A 23,688-nucleotide genomic window follows, 5' to 3' on the forward strand; every position below is an offset into this window, starting at 1 on the left:
CTGCTGGCTTCTGAAGTGGAGGCAGTCACGTGGGACTTGACCCTCCACCTGTGGGAGGGATCTGACACTAACTCTAGGTAGATGGTATCAGAATGGAATTGAATGGTAGAACACCTGGTTGGTGCCTGCAGAGAACAGAATTAGTTGTTGTGGAAAAGCTCCCATTCATTTGGTGTCAAAAGTGTTCTGTGTGGGCACAGAGAGAGGAGAGAAGGTTTCCCCCCGTCCCTGCTGAGTGTGTGCCTGCATGTCCTTTATGCCTTCCTGCTTTCTCGACTGTGTGTATTCCAGCAGGCCCCTGTGTGCACACTGCTGCCCACCTGCATTTTGCCTGGCTGCTGCTCCTTCTTCTTGTCCCCAGTAACTGCAATTGTTGCAAAGTACTGGATGACACGCTTGGTGTTCACTGTCTTCCCAGCCCCGGATTCTCCACTGTTGATTTAAAAGTAAATGGGATCAAGGAGCATGGAAGGGACATCACAGGCTCTGAGTCACTGTGGTGTGAACACGGGTTACTCACGTGATGAGGATGGATTGGTTGTCTCGATCTGGAAACACAGAGGGGAGCAAAACAAAACAAATCAACAGTAGACAGACAGGATATAAAAGTAAGGCAACAATGGTTTGAGAACATGGCCTATAGTTGTGGCTTTGCTGTGCACTGGCAGTGTGATTTGGGCAATAGCTAATCTTTGGGGCAATTTCTGGAAATTTCCCAAATGTGGAATGTATAACATGAGCAGCCTGGGAGATGAACAGTGAATTCCACAATGTAAAAGTTATCCATGTTCATAAATCTTTCACTCCTTACTACCACTTTCTTTTCTTCCTTTTTTTTTAAAGATTTTATTTATTTATTTATTTGAGAAGTAGAGTTACAGATAGAGAGAGGGAGAAACAAATAAAAAGTTCTTCCATCTACTGGTACATTCCCCAAATGCCTGCCAACAGCCGGAGCTGGGCCGATCCAAAGCCAGGAGCCAGGGGCTTCTACCGGGTCTCCCACATGAATGCAGGGGCCCAAGCACTTGGGCCATCTTCCACTGCTTTCTTAGGCCAGCAGCAGAGAGCTGGATCCAAAGAGGAGCATCCAGGACTTGAACCAGTGCCCACATGAGATGCTGGCACTGCAGGCAGAGACTTAGCCCACTATGCCACAGCACCAGCCCCTCATCTTCTACTTTATTAAAGAAAGCAAGACTTAGCCTAAGCAGTTGCAGGAGGTCACAACTTCTAATTAAAAGTTATGGGGGGCAGGCATTAAAGTGCAGCAGGTTAAGCCACCACTTGCAACTCGAGCATCCCATACTGGAGTGCTAGTTCAAGTCCTGGATAGTCTTTTGATCAAGCTTCCTGCTAATGTGCCTGGGGAGGCAGTGGAAGAGGCCCAAGGACTTGGGTCCCTGTCACCACACTGGAGAACCCGTTGGAGTCCCTGGTTCCTGGCTTGACCCAGTCCCGACTGTTGTGGGCATTTGGGGAATGAGCCACTCATCGGAAGATCACCTCATCTTTCCTTCTCTCTCTGTTGCTTGCCTTTCAAATACATAGATAAATAATTTTTAAACAATAGTGCACGGAAGCAGGTTGTTAATGTAGTTTCCTTTTATTTTCTCATTTACTTCTTCATTTACTGTCTACTTGTGGAAAGTAACACTGGCTTTCCATTTATAATATTGTTCAGATTGAGTTGTGTCCTCTTACCATTCGTATATTGAAGCCCTAACCCCCCTCAAATGTGACCTTATTTAGAATTAACATGTAAATGAGATGCAGATGTTGATACAGTTGAGCTGAGGTCGCAGTGGAGTAGGATGAACCTCTAATCCAATATGATTGGTACCCTAAGAAAAAAGTTTAGGACAGGCATTTGGTGCAGATTGGGGCACCCACAAGCCATATCACAGCGTCTGAGTTCGAGTCCCAACTCTGCTTCCAATTCTAACTTCCTGCTAAAGTGCACCCTGGGAGAGAGCAGATAATGGCTCAAGTAGTTAAGTCCCTGCCACCCATATAGGAGACCTGCATTGATCTCTCAAGGTTCTTGGCTTTGGCCTAGCCTAGCCCTGGTCATTGTAAGCATTTGGAAAGTGAACCAGTGGATGGGAGACCTGCCTGCTTCTCTCTCTCTCTCTCTCTCTCTCTCTCTCTCCCCCGTCCCTCTCTGTATTTCAAATGAAATAAATAAAAACATGGAAAATTGGGGCACAGGCTTGCATGCAGGAGGAATGTCATGTGGCAATGAAGGCAGAGATCAGGGGGAGGCTTCTACAAGCTGAGGAAGGCCCAAGATGGCCAGCACACACCAGAAGCCCAGAAGGAGGTCCAGAGCAGATTTTCCCTCACAGCCCTCAGAAGGAACCAGCCCTGTCCACACCCTGATCTCAAACTTCTAGGCTCTAGAATTATGAGGCAATACATTTCTGTTGTTTACCCAGTCTTTGATACAGGAGCACAGCAAAGCAATTAATACAAACAGCAATACTCATTGTCCCACACTAAAACTGTAACTTCAACCAATTTAAATAAACAGGTTAAGTCTGCAGACTTGGTGAGGATTGTGGACTTGAGATAGGAATGGCTGAACTCTGAGCAACACTGTCTTGGCTGAGTTCTAAGCATCCTGGAATCTCAAATGCTCTCTTCTACTGCTTATGTCTATGCCAAGTCAATACAGCTGAAAGCTAAGAGGCAGACCTAATGTTAAGCAGAATGGCACAACAGTATTACCATTGTCTCTACTTCCAGTGCCATCCTGGACATGTAGGAAGGGGAAAGAGGAACTTGAGATTTGTGGGAAAGGCAGAAGATGTGACATTGCTAGAACCATTTCACCCACTGTGTCTTTTTTAAGTGGCTACTCATGTAGTTTCTCTCTCTCTCTCTCTTTTTTTTTTAAGATTTATTTATTTATTTGAAAGTCAGAGCTAGACACAGAGAGGAGAGGCAGGGAGAGAGGTCTTCCATCGATGGTTCACTCCCCTAATGGCCGAAACGACAGGAGCTGCACCGACCCAAAGCCAGGAGCCAGGTGCTTCTTCAGGGTGTCCCTCATGGATGCAGGGGCCCAGAGACCTGGGCCATCCTCCACTACTCTCCCAGGCCACAGAAGAGAGCTGGATCGGAAGTGGAGCAGCCGGGACTTGAACCGGTGCCCATATGGAATCCAGTGCCTCAGGCGGCAGCCTTACCCACTACGCCACAGCACCAGCCCCTCATGGAGTTTCTCTTACAAGGATGCCCACGTGGGGGCTTCTTTGGCGTTAGGAGCAGGGCATTTCCCTGTGGTCCAGTTCCCCCAAATGAGCATAAGCTTAGTGTAGCCTCAGCCAGGACCACTGTCCCTGCCGTGCACTGTGACTGGTAATGGAAGATGTTGTACCCTGGCTTTTCATCCCCAGTCATTTGAATCTCCTAAGATCATTTTGATTGTTTAGGTGACCAAGGCCTATAAAGATATTGAGTAGTTAACTAAGAACTACTTCAAATCGCAGAAATCACTCACCAGTCAGCATGAATTGGTAGGCATTGTCGGAGATGGAGAAGATGTGGGGCGGGGCCTCCTGGCGTTTTTTGCCTCGGTAGGCCGTCACCACCTCGGGGTTGTACACCGGCAGCCACTTGTAGGGGTTGACGGTGACACAGAACAGGCCTGAGTAGGTCTAGGAGAACCAGAAAATTTAATGCATGCATCTTGTTTTTATTCAGAGAAATAAATAGGATAAAAGATGTTTATGGGCACTCACGTAGATCATCCAGGCTGCATAACGCTCTTTGAGGTTGTACAGCACAGCAGGCTCGTGTAGGTGAGTCATCATGGCCATGTCCTCGATCTTGTCAAATTTTGGAGGGTTCATGGGGAACACCTGGTCACTGTTCAGAGTGAGTGTCTGGGTTGAGAGAAAGAGCAGGCAGTGAAGGTGGGAAACAATGGTCCCCACTCGACTCTCCAGGAGTGCTGGAAGTTATGGAATATTCGGGTGCAACTATTCCATCATTCTAGATCTCTTTTGGGGTCAGTTTCATGTTCAAAGATGACCTGTGAGTAACTGGCCTTGATTCTGGTCAAATTGTCTTAGGGGACTTCAAAAAGTTTGTGGAAAATTAATTAAAAGTTAAGTTTGTTTTGGTGCAAAAAACCAAAATCCATGTATAGTGTTTTCATAATATGCATTTTCTATGATCGTTTTTTAAGAAAAGATTTATTTATTTGAAAGGCAGAGAAAGAGAGAGACAGATATAGAAACAGAGACATAGGGAGAGAGACAGAGAAAGAGAAAGATCTTCCATCTGCTGGTTTAGTCCCTGCAACAGCCAGGGCTGGGCCAATCTGATGCCAGGAGTCGGTTACTCCATCTGGGCTTCTCACATGGCTGGCAGGGGCCCAAGCACTTGGATCATCATCTGTTGCCTCCCAAGCATACCATCTGGAAGCGGCATTGGCAATATGGAGTAGGCAGGACTCAAACCAGTCACCCTGACATGGGACATGGGTGTCCAAGTGGAGGCTTAACCCACTACTCCATAATGCCCACCCCCTGATCTTTTTGAAGATCCTCCAATATAACCAATTCTGGTCTGGTGCCCTGCCTTCTCTACCCCTATCCCCACATCAACCTGCCATCATGTGCTCCGGGAAAGTACAGGTGTGCAGAGCTACAGAGCTCTTCAGTTCTCAGAGCAGTCAAGGGCAGGACAGGTCACCTCGGTTTACCCCAGTTGCCTTGAGTGATGCAACGAGACAAAGTCTGGAGGGTTGGAAAGCATTGCTCCAAAGCATTCTGTTCATTTCACCTCAATACACCTGCTCATGTGGGTTCCTTTGTCTGGAATGTCTTCATTGAAACAATTCTAGAAACCTTTAGAACTCAATTCAAGCAGTACCTCTTCTATGACCTGTTTCTTTCTCACTTCTTTCTTCAAGGCTCCCATAACAATCTCTAAAAGATTATTTGCATTTCATCATGGATTTCATGGCTAAATAATATTTTGAGACTATGACTTAATTTTTCTCCTCTCTTTTTTTCTCTCCTCTGTTCAAGCGTACAGTAGTTTCTGCATGCCACAGAAAATTGGACAGTAAAGAGGAAGAGACTTACAAATCTTCCTGGGTTTATTTTCCAAAAATCTGAGCCTTAGAAGAGCTTTGTGGGTTTTACAAGGAGGAGGATTTGGTGGACTACACCAAATTTCCTGAGGAAGAGAGACCCTTCTGTCCTACCATGCTGTATTAGAAATACCCAAGGTATCCAAAGAAGAGCAAGAAAAGTTCACGTATCCTGAACCTTTAGGGTCTGGGACTTGTTTCTGAATAGATTCTCCAGAGAGGCAGTGAGACCCCAACATGGTCCTATGTAAGGTTCTGGAAATATGGTACAAACCTGAGGTGGAGGGACCCCTAAGAGTGGCTAAAGAAAAAAAATGTTTTTCATCCTGGTGAAAAGGGACTGGAATTAGGGGTTAAAGTTCAATAATTCTTGTAAAAATTAAGGGCAAGATTTGTTTGCTGAGTTTGTGAACTGATATCCATGCCTGTTATATCCATCTCAATTCTGGCATACCAGATGGTCAACTCTGGGAAAACAGGTGCTTATACAAAGATTGTGGAAAAGTGGACATAGCAGCTAATGCATACATTCCATGAACTTTTTGCAGGCACTCCCTATTTGTACAGTAACACTGACCTAGACCTAGTGTTAAGTTTTGCAGAGTACATTATGTTTTTCACATTAAATTAGGCACTATCTCTGGCCCTTCCTCTCTGAGAATCATTTTGTAGCTAAGAGATCTTGATTTGCTTGGCCTATCCAGCAGCAGTCAGCGTCTGTCTCTCTCTTCAATACTCTAACCTCTGCCACTCTCCCCTTCTACTTTCCTCCAAAGAAAATGCCACAACACCCTCAAAGCCAAGTTCTTGAAGAAAAGAGGCAAAAACAAAGGTGTGTTCAATAGACTTGTCCTGTTGCTTCATTACGGACTTATCGGTGTAAGTTGTGTTCTGTGCTTGATCCTCATAGACAGGCACATGATGCCTATTACCCTTCCACAGAAAAAAAGAGTGCACCTGTGTGGTCAAAGATACCCTGGGACTAACACTTACCCGGTCATCAAGGGTCTTGACGGTGACCTTGTCGTTTTCCCTGCTCTGGATCATGCCTTTCACATACATTTCTTTGTCATCCACTGCAAAGCAGGCTTTCTTAGAATCAAATGGGCGATTTTGAGCTTCGATTCTCTCCTTCTCTGGTTTCCTGAGGTAGGGAGCTGCTTCTCCAAAAATGGCCATCTCTGCGTCGGAGCTCATGACTGCAGGTGGCTGCAAAGACCAGGGGGCAGTGCTGAGTGTTGCGTCTGGTGATTGTGAATCTGCAAGGCCCTGCCTGTTCTTTCCATTCAACAGGGGGTCATATATGAAGGCTCCTGGGATGAATCTGGGACCCATGGGATCTAAGACTAGATCTAGAAGCTTAGAGTGGTCATCTTCTTCTCTGAGTGCCAGTTTTTGGAATATCTCTTACTTTAGCCTTCATGTGTGCATGTCTGAACCAATTAGAAGGCAGACAAGGTGAGCACGATAAAGAAGCTTTCAGAAGTCCTACCCAAAATGTACTCAGTGTCATCCCTGAGTCTTGAGTGTCTTCAAAATGATTATTGGAAGGCTGATCATCCCTGATAGAAATTCCACGTAGCTCAACAAAAAGTATGTGACATGAGTGTAAGGATTTGTCACATTTGCTCAGGCAACAGGTGAGAAGAGGCACAATGGCCCAGTGCAATGGTCCCAAGCTGTAACATGCCCAGATCCCCTGCAGGGCCTGCTAAAGCAGACTACTGGGCTCCATCCCCAGAGTTTCTGATTTGGTAGATCTGAGGTAGAGCCTCAAAAATAGCATTTATAGCAAGTTCCTGGCCAATGCAATACTGCTGTTCAAGGGACCACACTCTCAGAACCGCTGGCATCATGCTTTCTTCCTCTGAGTGTGGGCTTTGAATTGTCACATCAGCACCACCCAGGAGTTCATTAGAAAAGACGGAACCTCAGACCCACTCTAGATGATTGAGTCAGAGCCTGTGACTTAATAGTTCCAGGAGGGTCTATGCATATCAGAGTGAGAAATACTGGGTTCAGTGCAGTGCTCTTCAAACTTTAGTTGTGTGTACCACTGTCAGGGTGTGACAACGTTTAATTAGACTGATATCTGCCTTAGCTTATGCTACATGATTTGTGTGTGTGGTGTACCTAAGTCTCTCTGTGTCTTATCGTCTTTCCACTCTCCCCCAAATTATCCCCCTTGGTTGACACTTCTGTTTACGTATTTCCCCTTCTCAGAAGGCAAAACATTTGTCTTAAAGTCCCAACACTGACCACAGCCAATTCATTTAACTTCCTGAACCCCCATTCCTCCCCGCCTAGGGTAAATAAGCCAGATTCACTCCTATCCAAGGCTTCTGTAGGTTGTGTGGTCTGAGACTCCTTCCCCCCACTCTATATTTGTTTCTACCACTTCCTCTCTGCATTTCTTTTCCCTCAACTCTTCTACTCATTTCCCCACATCTCATCCCTCTTCCTTTTCTCTCTCTCTCTCCTCTTCTTCCCATTCTGCTATAACAGACATAAACTGGAGCTAAAGCTGTACACACTCACACATACATAAATACACACACACCTCCTCATAGCTCTGTTAAGAAATACTTGATATTTTTTGAATAAGGTCCTTCATGCTCTCTTTTTGAAATGGGAAAGTTGAACAAGTTATGGTTCTCTCTCCCCCATTGCTCTTCACTGGGAACTGGCCATTGCTTCTATCTATCCCCCTTCCTGTGATTCCATTAAGTTCTATGTTCCTTCTGGGCGTTATTTAGATACATTGCAATTCAGTTTTATTTTGTCCATTGGCTGTGTTGAGCCATCTGGGGGCTTGTGGTCAAGTTTTCACAGCAAGAGACTGGAATTCAATATAACACCCCCAGAGAGGACTCCTTGCCTGCTGTCAACACACTGGTTTAAATTTTCTGCTACTGCAATGAAGCAGCTATCCTTAAGGCCTTTAAGTAGACTTTATCAGGCCCTGTTCCCTCTTCCTTACCTTACTGCTCTGTGTTTGCTTTGATGATTGGAAGCCAATTCCTTACTATCAATGAACTCTCTAAATTAAATTAAGGGAGTGGTACAAGCATGATGCTGACCCCACAACATCCAGGTAACCAGACTTGGAATTCAATTGTCATCTCTACAGCTAACATTCTACATCAAAATCTCCTTTGAGATGCTTTACAGGGACCCTATGCCCTGATCAAACAAAGCAATAACCATCTACCCATAGACCCCAGACTAATTGGAACCCACTTTGTCATCACAGGAACCTTAAGGAAACATACCACCCTCCTGTTTCTGACCAACCTAAGCCAAGAGCACTGTGGACCAATCAGAGATCCCCCATGTGAGCTGATTATGCACTGCTCTACCCAACTTTATAAGATTCACCACCCTTAATCCCTTGGGGAGCAGAGTACATTGCATTTTTCACATTAAATTAAGCACTATCTCTGGCCCTTCCTGTCTGAGAGTCATTTTGTAGCTCAGAGATCTTGATGTGCTTGGTCTATCCAGTAGCGATCATCCTCATTACTCCTCCCTTTCATTTTTCTGAAGGTAGACCCTAATGTCATGGCTTAAGCATGTTTCACTACAGCAGTGGTTCTCAAACTTGGCAGCCTCAGGACTCCTTCACACTCTTAAAATTAAACTACTGATGACCTAATGAGCTTTAGTTTATATAACTAAACTTATATAAGTCCTTTCTATTGATATTTATCATATTAGAAATGAACACTGAAAAAATTAGAAATCATAATCTTTTAAAATTACTACCGAATTCATTGTATGCCAACATAAATATTTTATGAACATTATATTCTCCAAAACAAAGATGAATGAGAAGAGTAGTACTGTTTTTCATTTCTGCAACTCTCTTTAATGTCTGCTCACCAGAAGACAGTTGAATTCTCTCTAGTTGCCTGCTCCTGTATTCAGTCTGTATTTCTTTTGGTTAAAGTAAATATAGGATATATGGCTTTACCGAGTTATGTAATTTGGAGGAAAGAAAAAGTAGTTTAACCGCCTTTTCAAACATTTCTGGATATTCTTCTTAGATACTCTACTCAGACTTAACATGTGGTAGTTTCTGAAAGGCCAGTTGCAATGTGGAATCTGAAATGATTTTCAACATATACTTCCAATTCTCTCACATAATAATACATTGGTTGTTGTCTTACACTTTGGGAGACCTTCTTTCCACATATGGAGAGCATGCATTGGTGTTTTGGGAATCTTTAGTAGGTCTGGAGTAGGGTTAGGGATTTCGAGTATTTTAAAATTTCTCAGCTGATGCTTATGTAGCTGGTCCACATTTTCATAGTAAGAATACAGGGCAAGTTTTAAAAACAAATCTAAGAAAAAGATGAATCAATATGAAGATATTATTAAGTGAATTAATAGTAGTGTATGATCATTCATTTTGAGTTTATCAACTTGACTGGATTGGGAGATGCCTAGAGAATTGGTAAATTACTTCTGGGTGTATCTATGAGGGTGCCTCCAGACAAGACTGATTTGTGGTAAGCAAACTGAGTAGGGAAGACCTGACCCAAATGTGAGTAGGCACCATCCAATTGGTTGGGGACCTGGATGGAACAGAAAAGAAGAAGGGGAAGACACATTCTCTCTCTCTCTCTCTGGATATTCCTTCTGAGAGAGTGTATTTTCTGCAGCTGCTGCCCATGGACAACAGACTCCAAATTCTTTTGGCATTTAGACTCTGGGACTTGCACCAGCAGTCCTCAGGGGACTGCTGAGACTTCAACCTTAGATTGGGGCCTGTATCATCTGCCTCCCTAGATTGGAGATTTCTGGTTTCTTGCACTGAGTCATGAGACCAATTTGCAGACAGCCACTATGGAGATTTCCAGTCCTTGTGATTGTGTGAGTCTAATAAATCTGCCCCCTCACCCCCACATACATGTGTGTGTCTCTATATGTGTGTATATATATATATATTTATTTATTTATACATATGTATATATGAGTATTGGTCCTATTGCTGTGGAAAACCCTAATACATGGTATTAAATGGATATTGCAAAATTTATTATTGCAAATGTTAAAGCTTAAAGCAGGGGAAATTCTACAATAACTGATAGTTGAGCCATATTTTTAGTTTTCCTAGAAAAAACAAGGTTTTTTCATCTGTGTCTCAAGTCACCATCAGTTTTCATCAGATTTTTCTGGTTTCACCTACTCTAATGATGATTCAGACCCAGTATCTCCTAATTGGGTCACCTATATGATGCTTGAGTTATCCTGGCAATATTCCTGCAAAGGTGTTTCCAGCCTTGTTGAACACCTTCAGCCACAGCTTTTTCCATTTGGGGCAGGTTTGACAGGCCAAAGATGCTTCTTGCCTTAAGCTAGAACTTGGCTCTGTGTAGCTTCAGGATGATAAATTCTCATGTCAGCTCCTGCCAACAACAGAACACGTCCATGCTGTCCGATCAGAAAACTCCACCCATTCAATGGCTGTTCTGGCTTCTCCTGAGCCTTGTCTTTTCTACAAAGAAACAGTCCCAGCTCCATCTTCATGTGCTTCTTCCATGGTGTGCTCCCATAACCCCTTGACTGTTCCAGTCACTCCACTCTGAACCTACTCCTGTTAATCTCTTCCAACGTGATATCCAAGTCACATGTCACCCTCCATCAGAGAGTACTCTCACCTCCCTTGACCTAGGTATAATGGCGAGGTGGCGACTGCCCGTTGGCAGCCATGTCATGCTTCTGACTCACCATCACTATTGAGCAAAGCTCCTCAATCCTCTCTGTGCATGCGGTTGCTAAGTCAACTCTTCTCCCTATATTTATGCAACTGCATGTTGGGTTTCAGGGTAAAACTGTACATTCTTAGCTCATGAACTTCACCTTGCTAGATATGACCTAGGGGTGACCCATGGTGCCCCTTGATCTCTACCCTCAGAAACTCCCATGATCAGTCTTGTCTCTGATGGAAGAGGATGATCTGCTTCCAATGTTGCATGGCTATGTCCCTTCAGCCGCCTCCTTCTGATTACAATGTCCACCCTCTTCCATCTAATCTCCATTACCACCTTCTGATGCCCCTCTCATTCTTTGCTGCCAGCACCCTAGTGCCACTCTTCATGTTTCTCTCTCTGCTGGGAATTTCTCAGCCATTGTGTCCTGTCAGCAACACTATGGTTGGGACTCTATTACATTTTGGTTTCTTTGGTCATAATTAATCTAGAATTAACTTTAATGAAACAAATTTGGGGGATAAAGTGTTTTTATTACCACATTGGGCATAGGTTGAACCAACCCCACCTTTCTATTTCAGCATAACTTGTGCATAAAGGTACAGCTATGTCAACTCAGCATGCAGACTCTGCTCAGTGAATAGCAAAGTTGGCCTGTGTGTGAAGATGTGACCCTATGAACATCATGTTCTGAGGCACCCAAGTGTATTAACCTGGAGCCAGTATGTCAAAAGTCTACACTGTATTTTATTTATTTATTTATTTATTTTTGATGACAGAATTAGACAGTGAGAGAGAGAGAGACAGAGTGAAAGGTCTTCCCTCCATTGGCTCACCCCCCAAATGGCCGCCATAGCCGGCACGCTGCGCCGATCCAAAGCCAGGAGCCAGGCGCTCCTGGTCTCCCATGTGGGTGCAGGGCCCAAGCACTTGGGCCATCCTCCACTGCCTTCCTGGGCCACAGAAGAGAACTGGACTGGAAGAGGAGCAACCAGGATAGAATCAGCGCCCCAACCAGGACTAGAACCTGGAGTGCCGGCACCGCAGGAGGAGGATTAGCCTAGTGAGCTGCGGTGCCGGCCTACACTGTATTTTATACATTTAGGGTAATGAGAAAATTTGGGAAGACATTCTACTTTTGTTGAGCTTGCATATTTTATAATTTGCCTGTAAGAATATTTAAGTAACTTATTTCAAATTAATCGATTTCTGTTTCTTATGAGTGTGTCAAGAATGAGAACATATAAAATATTATTTTCTGATTTCAAGTATCCATGATCAAGCTAAAAGTTTCTCTTACCTTGTTGGTTTCCCAAGTGATGGTGAGTGTCCTTCAGAAAAAAAGCTTCTTCCTTGGGATTATTAAAGAAATAAAAAAAAAAAAAAAACAAGCAAGTAGAAAAACTCAATGAACCACAAAAAGTTTAAATAAATAGAGAAACTCTCTTTGTTCTAGTTTATCTACATTTAAATGGATGCACAGTGGATGACGCAGAAAGAAAATAAATGCACGATTGTAATTTTTCCTTTCAGTTAAGCCACTCTTTAGAAAATGGTTAATTGCAATACTTCATTAAATCTTTTTTGAGAATCTTATCTGTACAAGGTACCAAATCATTTCTTGAAGGAATCTGTCCGAGAGGTATGCAAAATTTAGTAAGAGTTAAGAGACATGCTCAAATTTATGAACAAGGAAGAATAGTACAAATTTTATAAGAACCTAAGCAAAGTATTATGAATGTAAAGATGTCTCTGGTTGGAAGGCTCTGAGTGGTCAAGAACAAAAGAAAGGAGGGAGGAGAATGACCTAGATTTTAACTTGAATGTTCAGAGGCAGTTGTCAAACTGTTTCGACAATAGGAGAAAAGTTGTGAATTGTGGGCAAAGAGTTCATTAAAAGATCTGAGAAGAGTATGCTCTTAAATGCCCTTCACTGCCCCAGAGAAGTTCAAGGTAGGGCAACTGAAGACTTGGGTAGGACCAAGGAGTTTATAAAATAGACATGTGGTTATCTCAAGGAACTATAAGAGTATGAAAAACTGTCAATTTCAATTTAATTCAAACGAACAAATTTCCCATTTACCAAACATGACTTTTATGGAACCAGGGGAACACACCATTAAATCACCCTCAGGCAGGAACAGATGTTGCAACATTTGGTTTGCTATTCTGGTTGTCTGCTTTTCTCTCCTTCTCTTGTGAGTCTCTACTCTCTCCAGTTATATTTCTAAAATTCACACAGATTTCTCAGAAAAGAATTAAATGATTACATATTATATTCTGAATCCTTACTTGGTTCCAAAAAACAGGAGCTAGAGGCAGAGATACAGATTTCTAACAACAGTTTTTTCTTAAGTAGTGGTTGTGATTTTTTTGGGTTTTTGTTTTCTTCTGTAAAATGAGACAGATGGACCAGAAAACCTCCAAGATTCCGTTCAGCCCTGTGAGTCTATAACAGAAAGTTTTCGAGGAGAGATGGTGACTTGACATCAAAGCATTATAGGTCTCCAAAAACTGGAGGCACTCTGAAAGATGTACATTGTCAGGATGTGAGTCAGTGCAAAGGCCATTAGACACATCATGAAAGACCAGCCTGCAAACCAGGTAATAGCAACAATAGGACGATATATTCTAAGATGGGTGAAATGCTTGGGATAATTTCTTCCCTTTCAGAAATCTTGACATGGAAAACAAAAATTACATAACCATAAAAATTCTGAATAATAGAGCAAGTCAATCACAGAAGAGACAGAACAAGTTGTCATGTTAATTTGCTATCCAAATGGCATAACATTGACCTAAACCATCAGAGGAGGAATTAAGAATCACATACGGTTTTGTTCTGCTGGTGAATTTTTGGTCTTGTAATTGCTTATAGTCTTCTCATCTTCTAGAAAACCTTCTCGAAAGGTAGGTATCTGGCCTTGCCATCTTGTCTTCAACACTGCCCTTACACACAGACCTTATACTTAGTAGGTTCTCAGTAAGGGCTACCAAGTGGCATTCTCTTCTTCACTGGTGACCTGATCAGGTGTAAGCATAGCTACATGCATCAAAAAAAGTGGGTACTCGTGACCACTTACCTTGAGATGCTGCGGTAGGAGCAATTTCAGGAGTGTGGTCCCCCAGCTCTCTTTATACTCCCAAATCTGCTAGCCCAGCACTCTAGCTTGGCTATATTTGGGGGATCACCATTTACTTGCTAGATGTAAATGCGTCGTAGCCCTGATCTCTCACTCTTGTTAAGTTACTTGGATAAATGACCAGCGGAGGCTGCATAATGCCAAGTCAGCTGCGTGGGGATTTTGACGTTGGACACAGATCTTTGAGACTTAGAGAGTCCTAGGGGCTGAGTGGAACTGGAGCAGAGTGTGCTAAGAAGGTCAATGAAGGACAGAATCACAAGATGATTTGTCAAGCAATGGGCGATCAATAGCAAGGACAGTCACTACATCTCATTTGCCTAGCATTGATATAGGATGTTGTCAGGAATTTCTGGAAAATTAAGATTGGTTGACACATCTAGTCCATATTATATATATATATTCATCTATTTGTCTATCTTTATTTATTTATCATGTTAAAAACCCATTGTAGGAGGAAAGTTTTCTAAAATGTATTACATATTTCCTTAATTTATTTAATACACTATCTTGAATAGGGTTTCACTTTTTCTTGATCACTCAGGGGTTCTGAGAGATGACATAATGAAGTTCTCATAGATACTAGGATCTTAGTGTGTTTTATTTTGCACTAATTTCTAGATAGCTATGAGTTTTTGTGTCTAATTTTTAGTTTTTATATCTTCACCTTCATGGCCAAATTTTCAGTATAATTTTTTCTCTATGTTTAGTGAATTTGTCTTTACTATCCTGATTTCATGTTATGTACTGAGAAAGAGATCACAAAGTTAAGATCAGGCTAGAATTAGAGTAAATAAGTTCTGAGTGAGACTCTGGAGGTTTTCGATGAAAACACATGGTGTTTGTGACAACTTTTATGGTTGCTTAGGGGATTTTCTGGAGAAGACATAAATGATGCCTGAACATGAAGGAACATCTGTACATGTAGAATGTAGAGCCATTTCAGCAATACCACCTGATGTGTTTAAAGTGGTTGTGATCAATGTTAACTGAATCACAGATTCTATATTCAGTCCTCTGATGAGTCAAGTCTCAGGCAGGCTGCATTCAAAAGACAGGTTACATTAGTCACAATTAATTTGTGGACAGGATAGGAGTATATAGGAATAGGACTTCCACACAGCATTTTCCAAAGTAGATTTGATAGAATGCCGATCCTGAGGGAAACTGAAATCAATGGTTCCATAGTGAAATGATGTTAGGAAGCGTGACAAACTCTATTCCCTCCTGTTAGAGATTCATCGATTCATCATAAATATCAGCATCTTAAAGGGGTCTGAGAAGCCCTTACGGAAATATGAATAACCTGGAATCTCCCAGGTGATCTGATATTGGAAAACCCTCTTGTTCCCTGCTCTAGGAAACAGGAGAGGGCAGCTGAGGGATGCAATCTATATAGAGATTTTTGCCTAGATGACAGCAACACAGTACTGTCAGACCCAAAAACAGCTGCTCTCACCCAAGGGACAGCCTTTTGTAGGTAGCAGATGCTCAGGTAATGTTTGTTGTGGTGAATAAGTGAATGAAGAAGATTCATGGGGGTGGAATCTGTGTGGAAAGAGGTCTGAAGTGAGAAGGCAGAAAAGGATGGGATCAGGCAGTCAGTTTCACTTAACAGTAATAGTTAAGACTCATTAAGAACTCACCACAGGCCAGGATTTATCCATGCTGATTCACTGAAGCTTTCTAATAGATGTATGAGGCAGGTACTAATATCTTTGCCATTTCACAGTCAAGGAAATTGAGTCCCAGAGAGTTTAAGCAAATTTCCTAAGACTACCTGAGTAGCAAGGGGCAGAAGTTGGATGCCAACCCTCTCTGAATCTAAAGCCCATGCCTAAAACTTCTCATTTTTGGAAGCACATAAATTTCACGTGCTTTCATGGTTACAGGGCAACAGGGCTAGGAGATAGGGCCCCCTATCTAAAGCAGTTGACAGTGGACATGGGAAGGGAGTATACAGACAAAAAAGAGACTAAGCCAAGAGTTGAAATGAGTGGGATGCAGGTGAATTGGTTGTGTGTGCAAGGTATCTGACAACTCTAAAATGTGCTGCACCTAAAGGATTACCAGAATCATTGTTGAGTACGATTACATTGCTTTGTAAGAGGAAAGGGATCTGCTGGGAGTGATGACTGTGTAGTTAATAATGATCTTTTTGTAGATCTGTTCACATAGCATTTTTGTATATTTTGTGATGTTTAATTTCTACAAACACGAGGAGTGATTTATATTATATATGCTATTTTCCCACTGTACAAATGGAAAAAAACTGAGGTCTAAGTTGATGAAGTTGATTAGCCAAAAGGTCTCACAGGTAGTGGGCCACGGAGCCAGGACTAACTTCCAGCATTTCTGTCTCTAAAGCCATACTTTTTTTTCTTTTATCCTCAACTGTCTCCTCTTAAATGAGGGGAACAAAGAGAAGGTTCTGGGCTTAGGGACCTGAGGGATCACAGCTTAGAAACAAGACTTCCCAGGATGTATTTCGGGAAGGTCAACTTGGTGAGCCTGGCTGAAGCATAGGGTAGGACATGGATTAACATGTGGAGGTCAAGGCTGAGGAGTCAGTAGGACTTGTTTGTGATAGATTTCCATTGTCCATGATTCTAAGATCATAGAGGAACCTTTTGAGATTTGTGAGCAGATTACATGCCCCACCCACACACTTTCTTTCTGAAGATGAATCTAGATAGGATATAATAGTGAGGGAAGACTCTGAGGACCTAATACTGTTTAGTAGATGTTTAAAAACTCTTAGTATAAAACTTACTGGGAGGACTACAAGGCTTTGATGCCTTGTGGAGGCAGTTGGACAGTTACACAGTTAGAATTTACTCCTGGATGCCCCCATAATTTCAGATCTGTGTTAAAGATCGTCAATGTACCAGAAGGTGGCTTTCACAGTGCTTGGGTCCTGCACACTGAAGGAGATGTATGCTGTATGGACTGGTAGTTTTTACTGCCACACTGCCCTTTATAGGCTCATCAAGAAAAAAGTATTATTATTAATATTTATTTTATTTTATTTGATAGCAAGACAGAAAGACAGACACGCAGAGACACTTCTATCTGTGGGTTCATTGCAGACATACCTGCAACAATCAGGGCTGGGCCAGGCTGAAACCAGGAGCTGAGAACCCCATCCAGGTCTCCCATATATGTAGCAGGGATCCAAATACTTGAGTCATGATCTTCTGCCTTCCAGGTGTCCATCAGCAGGAAGTTGGATCAGAAGCAGAGAAACCAGGACTTGAATCCAGGCACTCCAACACAGGATGCTAGCATCCCAAGCAGCGACTCAATCGCTGCATCAAACTCCTGTCCTGAAAACACCAGGAATGAAGGGAGTGTGTTTTCGGGCTAATTTAAGACTCTTGTAAGCTCTGGGCTTATTTTTGAGGCCCTATCCTACATTCTATTGATGTACTAAAATCCACTCACTGTATATTACTATTCATTTACACTGAAAAGTAATCATAGTGTTAAATGAAGAGAGCCTTGATTAAGCAGGAAAAAATGAGATTTAAAAAGAAAGAGAAAACTCAAGGGATATCCTGAAGGCAGGATCGACAGAACCTTGATGACTGAGCTCTGCTGGGTTTGAAGGGGGAGCAGAAATCCTGTCTTTCGTCTAGCCCTCACTTCAGTTCAGGAATTTACAGCCATGTACAAGCCCAGAAGAGACACAGAGGAGAAGAAAGACTTATTTAAAATTTTTATTTATTTATATTTATTGGAGAGGGAGAGGGAGAGACATAGAGAAAATAATCCATTTGCTGATTTATTCCCCAAATGCCTTCAATGGCTTGGGGCTGGGCTGGGTCAAAGCCAGGAGCTGAGAGTCCACCTGAATCTCCTATGTGCATGGCAGCAGCCCAAGCACTTGAGCCATCACCTGCTGCCTCCCAGAGTCTGCATTAGCAGGAAGCTGGAATCAGGAACAGAGGTGGGACTTGAACCAGGCATTCTGATATGAGATGTGGGTGTCCCAAATGGCATCTGAACCACTGTGTCAAGTGCCCACTCCTGAACGGGGGAAAGATTTATATTTGAGATATGTTGAATTTGAGGCAATGATTGCAATGTCCAGCGGGCTGGTAGGTAGAGATAGAGATTAAAATTTAAGTGAGAAGTCAAGACTAAAGCCTGGGCCTGTGTATTGGAGTTATCATCTGTGCGCAGGCGATAATCGAAGCCCTTTGGGGACTGAGCTCTTATAGGAAGGCTGCATGTTGAGGATATGGGAAGAGGAAATGAAAACAGAAAAAGACCATAAATGAATTAATAAATAAGTAAATGTCATTCTATAGGTAAGTAAATATCCAAGTGAGAATGAGTCTAGATCTTGTTAGAATTAAAATACCCAAGATAGCTCACATCTACTATGGATTTGGTTTGTCTCCCAAAAATTTGTGTTCCAGAAACTTGTTCCCCAGTGTAATGGTATTGAAAAGTGGTGAGATTTTTAAGAGGCAGGGCCTAGTGAGAGGTAACTGAGTGACTGGGAGAAGACTGAAAGAATTAATGTTGTCTTGAGGAGTGGGTTAGATCTTGCAGGAATGGATTAGTTGATCACTCTGTGTTTTGATGCAGCCAAGGGACCCTCACCAGATGCTGGCACCATGCTATTTGAACTTGAGCCAAGTAAACCTATTCTTTATAAAGTACCCAGCCTCAGACATGTTGTTGTAGTCACAGAAAATAGATAAATACAACACTTAATCCTGCCACTTATTAATTGTGGTATAAACCGCCTCACCTCTTTCAGCAACTCTGGAGTCTTCTCCTCTCAGTTGCAAAGTCAGAAAAATTGCTCTGTTTCTGCCCATCTCACAGAGTTGGAGTGGGGACCAAATGACATGCTGTGTCAGAGCTCTCAGATTTGGCACATGTGGGCTAATAGCCTGAGGTAGGAACTATGGATAGGGTGATGTAAAGACGATACCCCCAAACACAAGCAACTCTTGGAGGTCCTGGACGTGCTGCTCTGGCATGCCATCTGTTATCAGTCCATGACAGACTATGTGTTTCATCCAGCTCTGACCCAGGCCTTGGCAAATAAGTCACCACCACCCAAATTATAAACAGGCAGTGCCAACCTGACTGAAGATTTTGTAGGGGAGAATAGAAGAGGGTTACACTGCACACCTCAGTGTAATTTATTCCATTTCTGTCAGACCTGTCTGTTCTACAAAGCCCATTTTTCTTCAAACTCATGATGGCTGCCATTTCCTTTCCTCCACTTGGCTGTCTCTCCCACCCACAGTGGTCCTTAGGGGTTGTTCTATTGCCTGGGACCATCTAGCTCCGCCATAGACTTACACACCTACTCATCCAGATACTCAGCCACAGGAAAGTCCTCAAATCAAAGAGCACTCCCATCCTTAGAAGCAAGTTTGGCTACAAACTATTTATATTCATGTATACAGGTACTTTAAAAAGTTCATGGAAAATATGCACTATAAAAAAACTATGCATGGTTTTCAAAACTTGTTTTTGCCTCAAAAATGAAGTTACACTTTAATTCCATTTTTCCCACAAACCTTGAAACCCCCTTATATGTCTTTCAGGACTGGAGTATCTGATGGTTCCTTCTCTTCTCTTCTCTTCTCTTCTCTTCTCTTCTCTTCTCTTCTCTTCTCTTCTTTTCTTCTTTTCTTCTTTTCTTTTCTTTTCTTTCTACCTTTCTCTCTCTCTCTCCCACCTCTTTCTTTCTCACAACTGTATTTAAGTGTAACTGATATTTAAAAAAAAAAAAAAAACCTCTGCACATATTAGAGGAGAGGCAGAGACAGACACAGGTGTATATATATATATATATATATATATATATATATATATATGGGGGGGGAGAGAGAGAGAGAGAGAGAGCGAGCTCCCTTTATCTGGTTCATTCCTTACATGCCCACAACAGCTGGGATTTGGCTGGGGCTGAAGCTGGGAGCTGGGAACACAATCCAGGTCTCTCTCATGTGGTGGCAGAAACCCAAGCACCTGAGACATCACCAATGACTCCAGGGTCTTCAACAGTAGGAAGCTGGAATCAAACCCAGGCACAAGAGCTGGAGCTGGGACTCAAACCCAGGCACTTTGATAAGGGACACAGGGTCTTAACTGTCACCTTAACTGCTAGGCCCAACACCTGCCCGTGCACATATTTAGTGTGTTCAATTTGGATATATGTAAATACTCATTATATAAATGGAAATAAACATACCCATGACCTGCAAGAGTTTCTTGTGTTGAGAGTCTCATCTTTACCCCACCCTATCCATAGTTCCCATCTCACATTATCAGTCCACATGTGCCAAATCTGAGCTCCATGAATAAGAATTTTCTGCTGTTTGTTACAAAATCACTTTGTCAACTCTAAAGTGAAGGCGACTTTATTATTAGTGTCAAAAGAAGTCAAGGGAGGTAACATTTTCCAGGAACATGGTATAATGAAGAACACAACACAGAAGCCAAAGAGAGGGTCAGGAAGGAACAGGGCGTTAGATTGGTCAGGGAGGTGATCTTGACACTAATATCAGCAGGATGGTGGGGGAGGCAGCTTTGAAGGCAAGGGATTAAGAAGGAAGCAGGTGCTAAGGAGGAGGAAAACATTTTCCTGATTTTCCTAGCAGCAAATCTTGTTACCAATCACCATTTAAGATGCATTCGGAGGAAATGTAGATTTGGACGGTGCAGTGGGGAGAAAGCAGCAGCAAGGCCAAACAGAAAAGACTAGGAAAAAAGTGCGATCAAGGTCATTCTCAAGCTACTTGAGAAGAAAGGGCAAGGAATTGTGCTGATAGCAGGATCATGCCTTAACCCTCACGACTCAGGCTACCTAAGAGCTCATGTAACAGATGAAGTTTCAAAAAGCAGCAAAGACTTTCTCAGCCAGGAACACAAGTTTCTGGGTGAAAGTCACAGAACAGGTACATTAGTCAATGACACTAATTCGTATTTGAATTGCTAAAGATTTGAATGAGAACATTAGATCCTGCTCTAACTCCCGCCTTAGAGAACCTGACGCTGAGATTTTTACCAGGTTATCTAATTCATGCTAAGGTAAAAACAGACCCTTCCCCATTCTACTCTCACACCCAAGAGAGCAAGTTCAGCTCTTTCAAATAGGTACTCAACCTTCATCACTGCTGGCATGTATCTACTGAAATTCTACAAAACAAAAAGTTGATAGGAATTCATCAAGCATATTATTTAAATTGATTTTCATTAAATGGCAACAAGGTGATAAACTTTTCACATTTCTACAGGTGAGAAACAGAGCTTTAGTGAGATTAGGTGATTTAGTTATCCAGTTAGTAAGTGGCAGATAAAGATCTCAAACATCCTTTGATTCCAAGTGCAATCTGTCTTTGTGCTGCAAGACAGCTGCTTCTGGCTTTGCAAGATTCTGTAAGACACTAATGTTCTCAGAATTATACACACTGCTCAGAATTACACACAAACCAGGCATCCTTCTCTGAAAACAACATAGATTATGTGGTCAGCTTGGGAACATTGTGTTCAGAGGAGAAATTCTCCCAGTCAGTTCTGTTCAGGAAACTTGACTTTCCTGCCTGGCTTCATAACCTTGACTGATTAAGAGTTAACAGTTAGGATTTGTTGCCATTTATCATTTTTTTGGTGTGTCTTCTAGCTGTGTTTTGGTTACTTCTCAAAAGCTTACAGCCTTATTGGAATTAAGGAAAGCATACAAATTACTTTTAGCTATTACCATTGGGGTCTCAATGTACTCTTTAAAAAAAGGGAAAAAGCTGTATCCTGTGCTGGACACAGTTAAAATAGGAGGGTACTTCAAAAAGTTCATACAAAAGTGCATATTATGAAAAACAGGATTTTTTTTGCACCAAAATAAGCTTATCTTTTAGTTTTATTTTCCTACAAGCTATTTGAAGTACTTTGTATGTATTTATAGCCTTAAAATCTACATGATAATGTATAGCTTACAATCTCTATGATAATGTATAAGAATGGCCCTGGGGAGTCAGAACAATGGGGTTCCAACTAAACTATGTGAATTTAGGCAAGTTACTTACACTTTCTGAGGCCCAGTTTCCCCAACTGTAGAGTAGGGATCACAATAATCACTAACTCATGGGGTTCTATGGCAATTAAGTTAAGGGATTCATGGCAGAGTACCATTTGGAATCAAATTACAGTTTGACAAAGGAGAAAAAGGTAGGGGTCACCTTAAGAGAAGAGCCTGGGGCCTGCTTTGTGGTGCAGGGGGTTAAGCTGCTGCTGTGTCACCTATCAAAGAAGCTGACTCAAGTCCCACCTACTCTGCTTCCTATCCAGCTCCCTGTTAATGTGTCTGGGAAAGCAGCAGATTAAGGCCCAGGTACTTGGGTCTCTGCCACCTATGTGGTAGGCCTGTATGAGTTCCAGGCTCCTGGCTTCAAATAAAATAAGTCAAATAAATCTTGAAGAGAGAGAGAGAGAAAGAGAAAGAGAGAGAAAGAGAGAGAGGTCTTCCATCCAGTGGCTGGAGCTGCGCCAATCCAAAGCCAAGAGCCAGGAGCTTCTTCCAGGTCTCCCACATGGGTGCAGGGGCCCCAGGACTTGGGCATCTTCTACTGCTTTCTCAGGCCATAGCAGAGAGCTGGATCGGAAATGGAGCAGCTGGGACTCGAACCAGCGCCCATATGGGATGCTGGCACTGCAGGTGGTGGCTTTACTCGCTAGGCCACAGCACCAGCCCCTCTTTCATGGCTTTTACATTGCTGTCTGGTGAAGCCCACCAGCTGATCACAACTTGTCCATTGTCCATCAGTTCTCCCATTCTACCCACATCACAGAGCCTATTTCTGGTTTAGATGGCCTAGGGCACTCTAAGTCAACCCACCTCCTCCACACACTCAAGACAATAAAAAACAAAGATCAAACCTGAAAGTAGGGTGATCTACCTACTTTCTGGGGATTGAGGGAGTTCTTGAGGCCTTCAGTGTTAACATCAGGACAGTCTTGGGCAAACGCGGATACATTCATTAAGGAATCGGAAAGACTGTTGGGGGTATGATGGCAAAATCCTCAAGCCTGGCTTCAAGACAGGGCTAGATAGAATCTGTTTGAGATCTCCCACCAAGCTAGAATGATGATGCATTCTGCACCTGGAACCTCTCATTTCAAAGTTCAGAGGGTGCTCAGCAGAGAGCCAGGAACACAGTGAGAACAAGCACTCAGTCCATCATTTTTTCATCAAACATGCATTGAAGGCTTTCTAGGCACTGGGAGGATTTTAAGTGTTAGAACAAACCAAGCAAAGATCCTGTCCTCATGGAAATTATATTCTAGTATGTGTATGTGCGGACTGACAACAATCTGATGGATATGTAGTATCAATCAGTGATACATGCTCTGCAGGAAAGAGTGGCTGTGTGGTGTGCATACAGGTGGATCAGGGAAAATGGCCCTGAAGAGAAGATATCTGAGCAGACATCTAGTGAACTGAATGAACGAGCTATGAGCATAACAAAGGTAGACGGTATTCCAGGCGGAGGAGACAAATGCAAAGACTCTACAAGGTGGGTGCCTGTACAGGAACACGGGAAAGGCCAGTGGGGCACGACGAACCAGTAGGAGGGAACAAAGTGGCAGAGATGCTCTGGGGCCAGAAGCTTTACAACCTTGCAAATTAAGGGTAAGGACTGGGTTGTAAATATCAACTGTTACTATAAAGGGCATTGCATTTTTCCTTATTCTGTGCTCA

The 23,688-nt window shown here is 42.7% G+C and overlaps 1 protein-coding gene across 3 annotated transcripts in view; it reads right to left on the minus strand.

Moving 5' to 3' along the window:
- Positions 1-23,688, minus strand: part of MYH13 (myosin heavy chain 13) — a 67,095-nt gene that overhangs the window by 42,679 nt on the left and 728 nt on the right. Inside the window, exons 1-7 of one of the 3 annotated variants that reach the window (XM_070059952.1) lie at positions 13,905-14,060; positions 12,122-12,173; positions 6,101-6,316; positions 3,747-3,890; positions 3,506-3,662; positions 521-548; positions 321-432 (exon numbers count right to left, since the gene is read on the minus strand). In XM_070059952.1, coding sequence (XP_069916053.1) covers positions 321-432; positions 521-548; positions 3,506-3,662; positions 3,747-3,890; positions 6,101-6,304 — 645 coding nt within the window. In that variant the 5' untranslated portion in view covers positions 6,305-6,316; positions 12,122-12,173; positions 13,905-14,060. 3 annotated transcript variants of the gene reach the window in all.

Source organism: Oryctolagus cuniculus, chromosome 17 (genome assembly GCF_964237555.1).
Source record: "Oryctolagus cuniculus chromosome 17, mOryCun1.1, whole genome shotgun sequence".
Classification (NCBI taxonomy): domain Eukaryota; kingdom Metazoa; phylum Chordata; class Mammalia; order Lagomorpha; family Leporidae; genus Oryctolagus; species Oryctolagus cuniculus.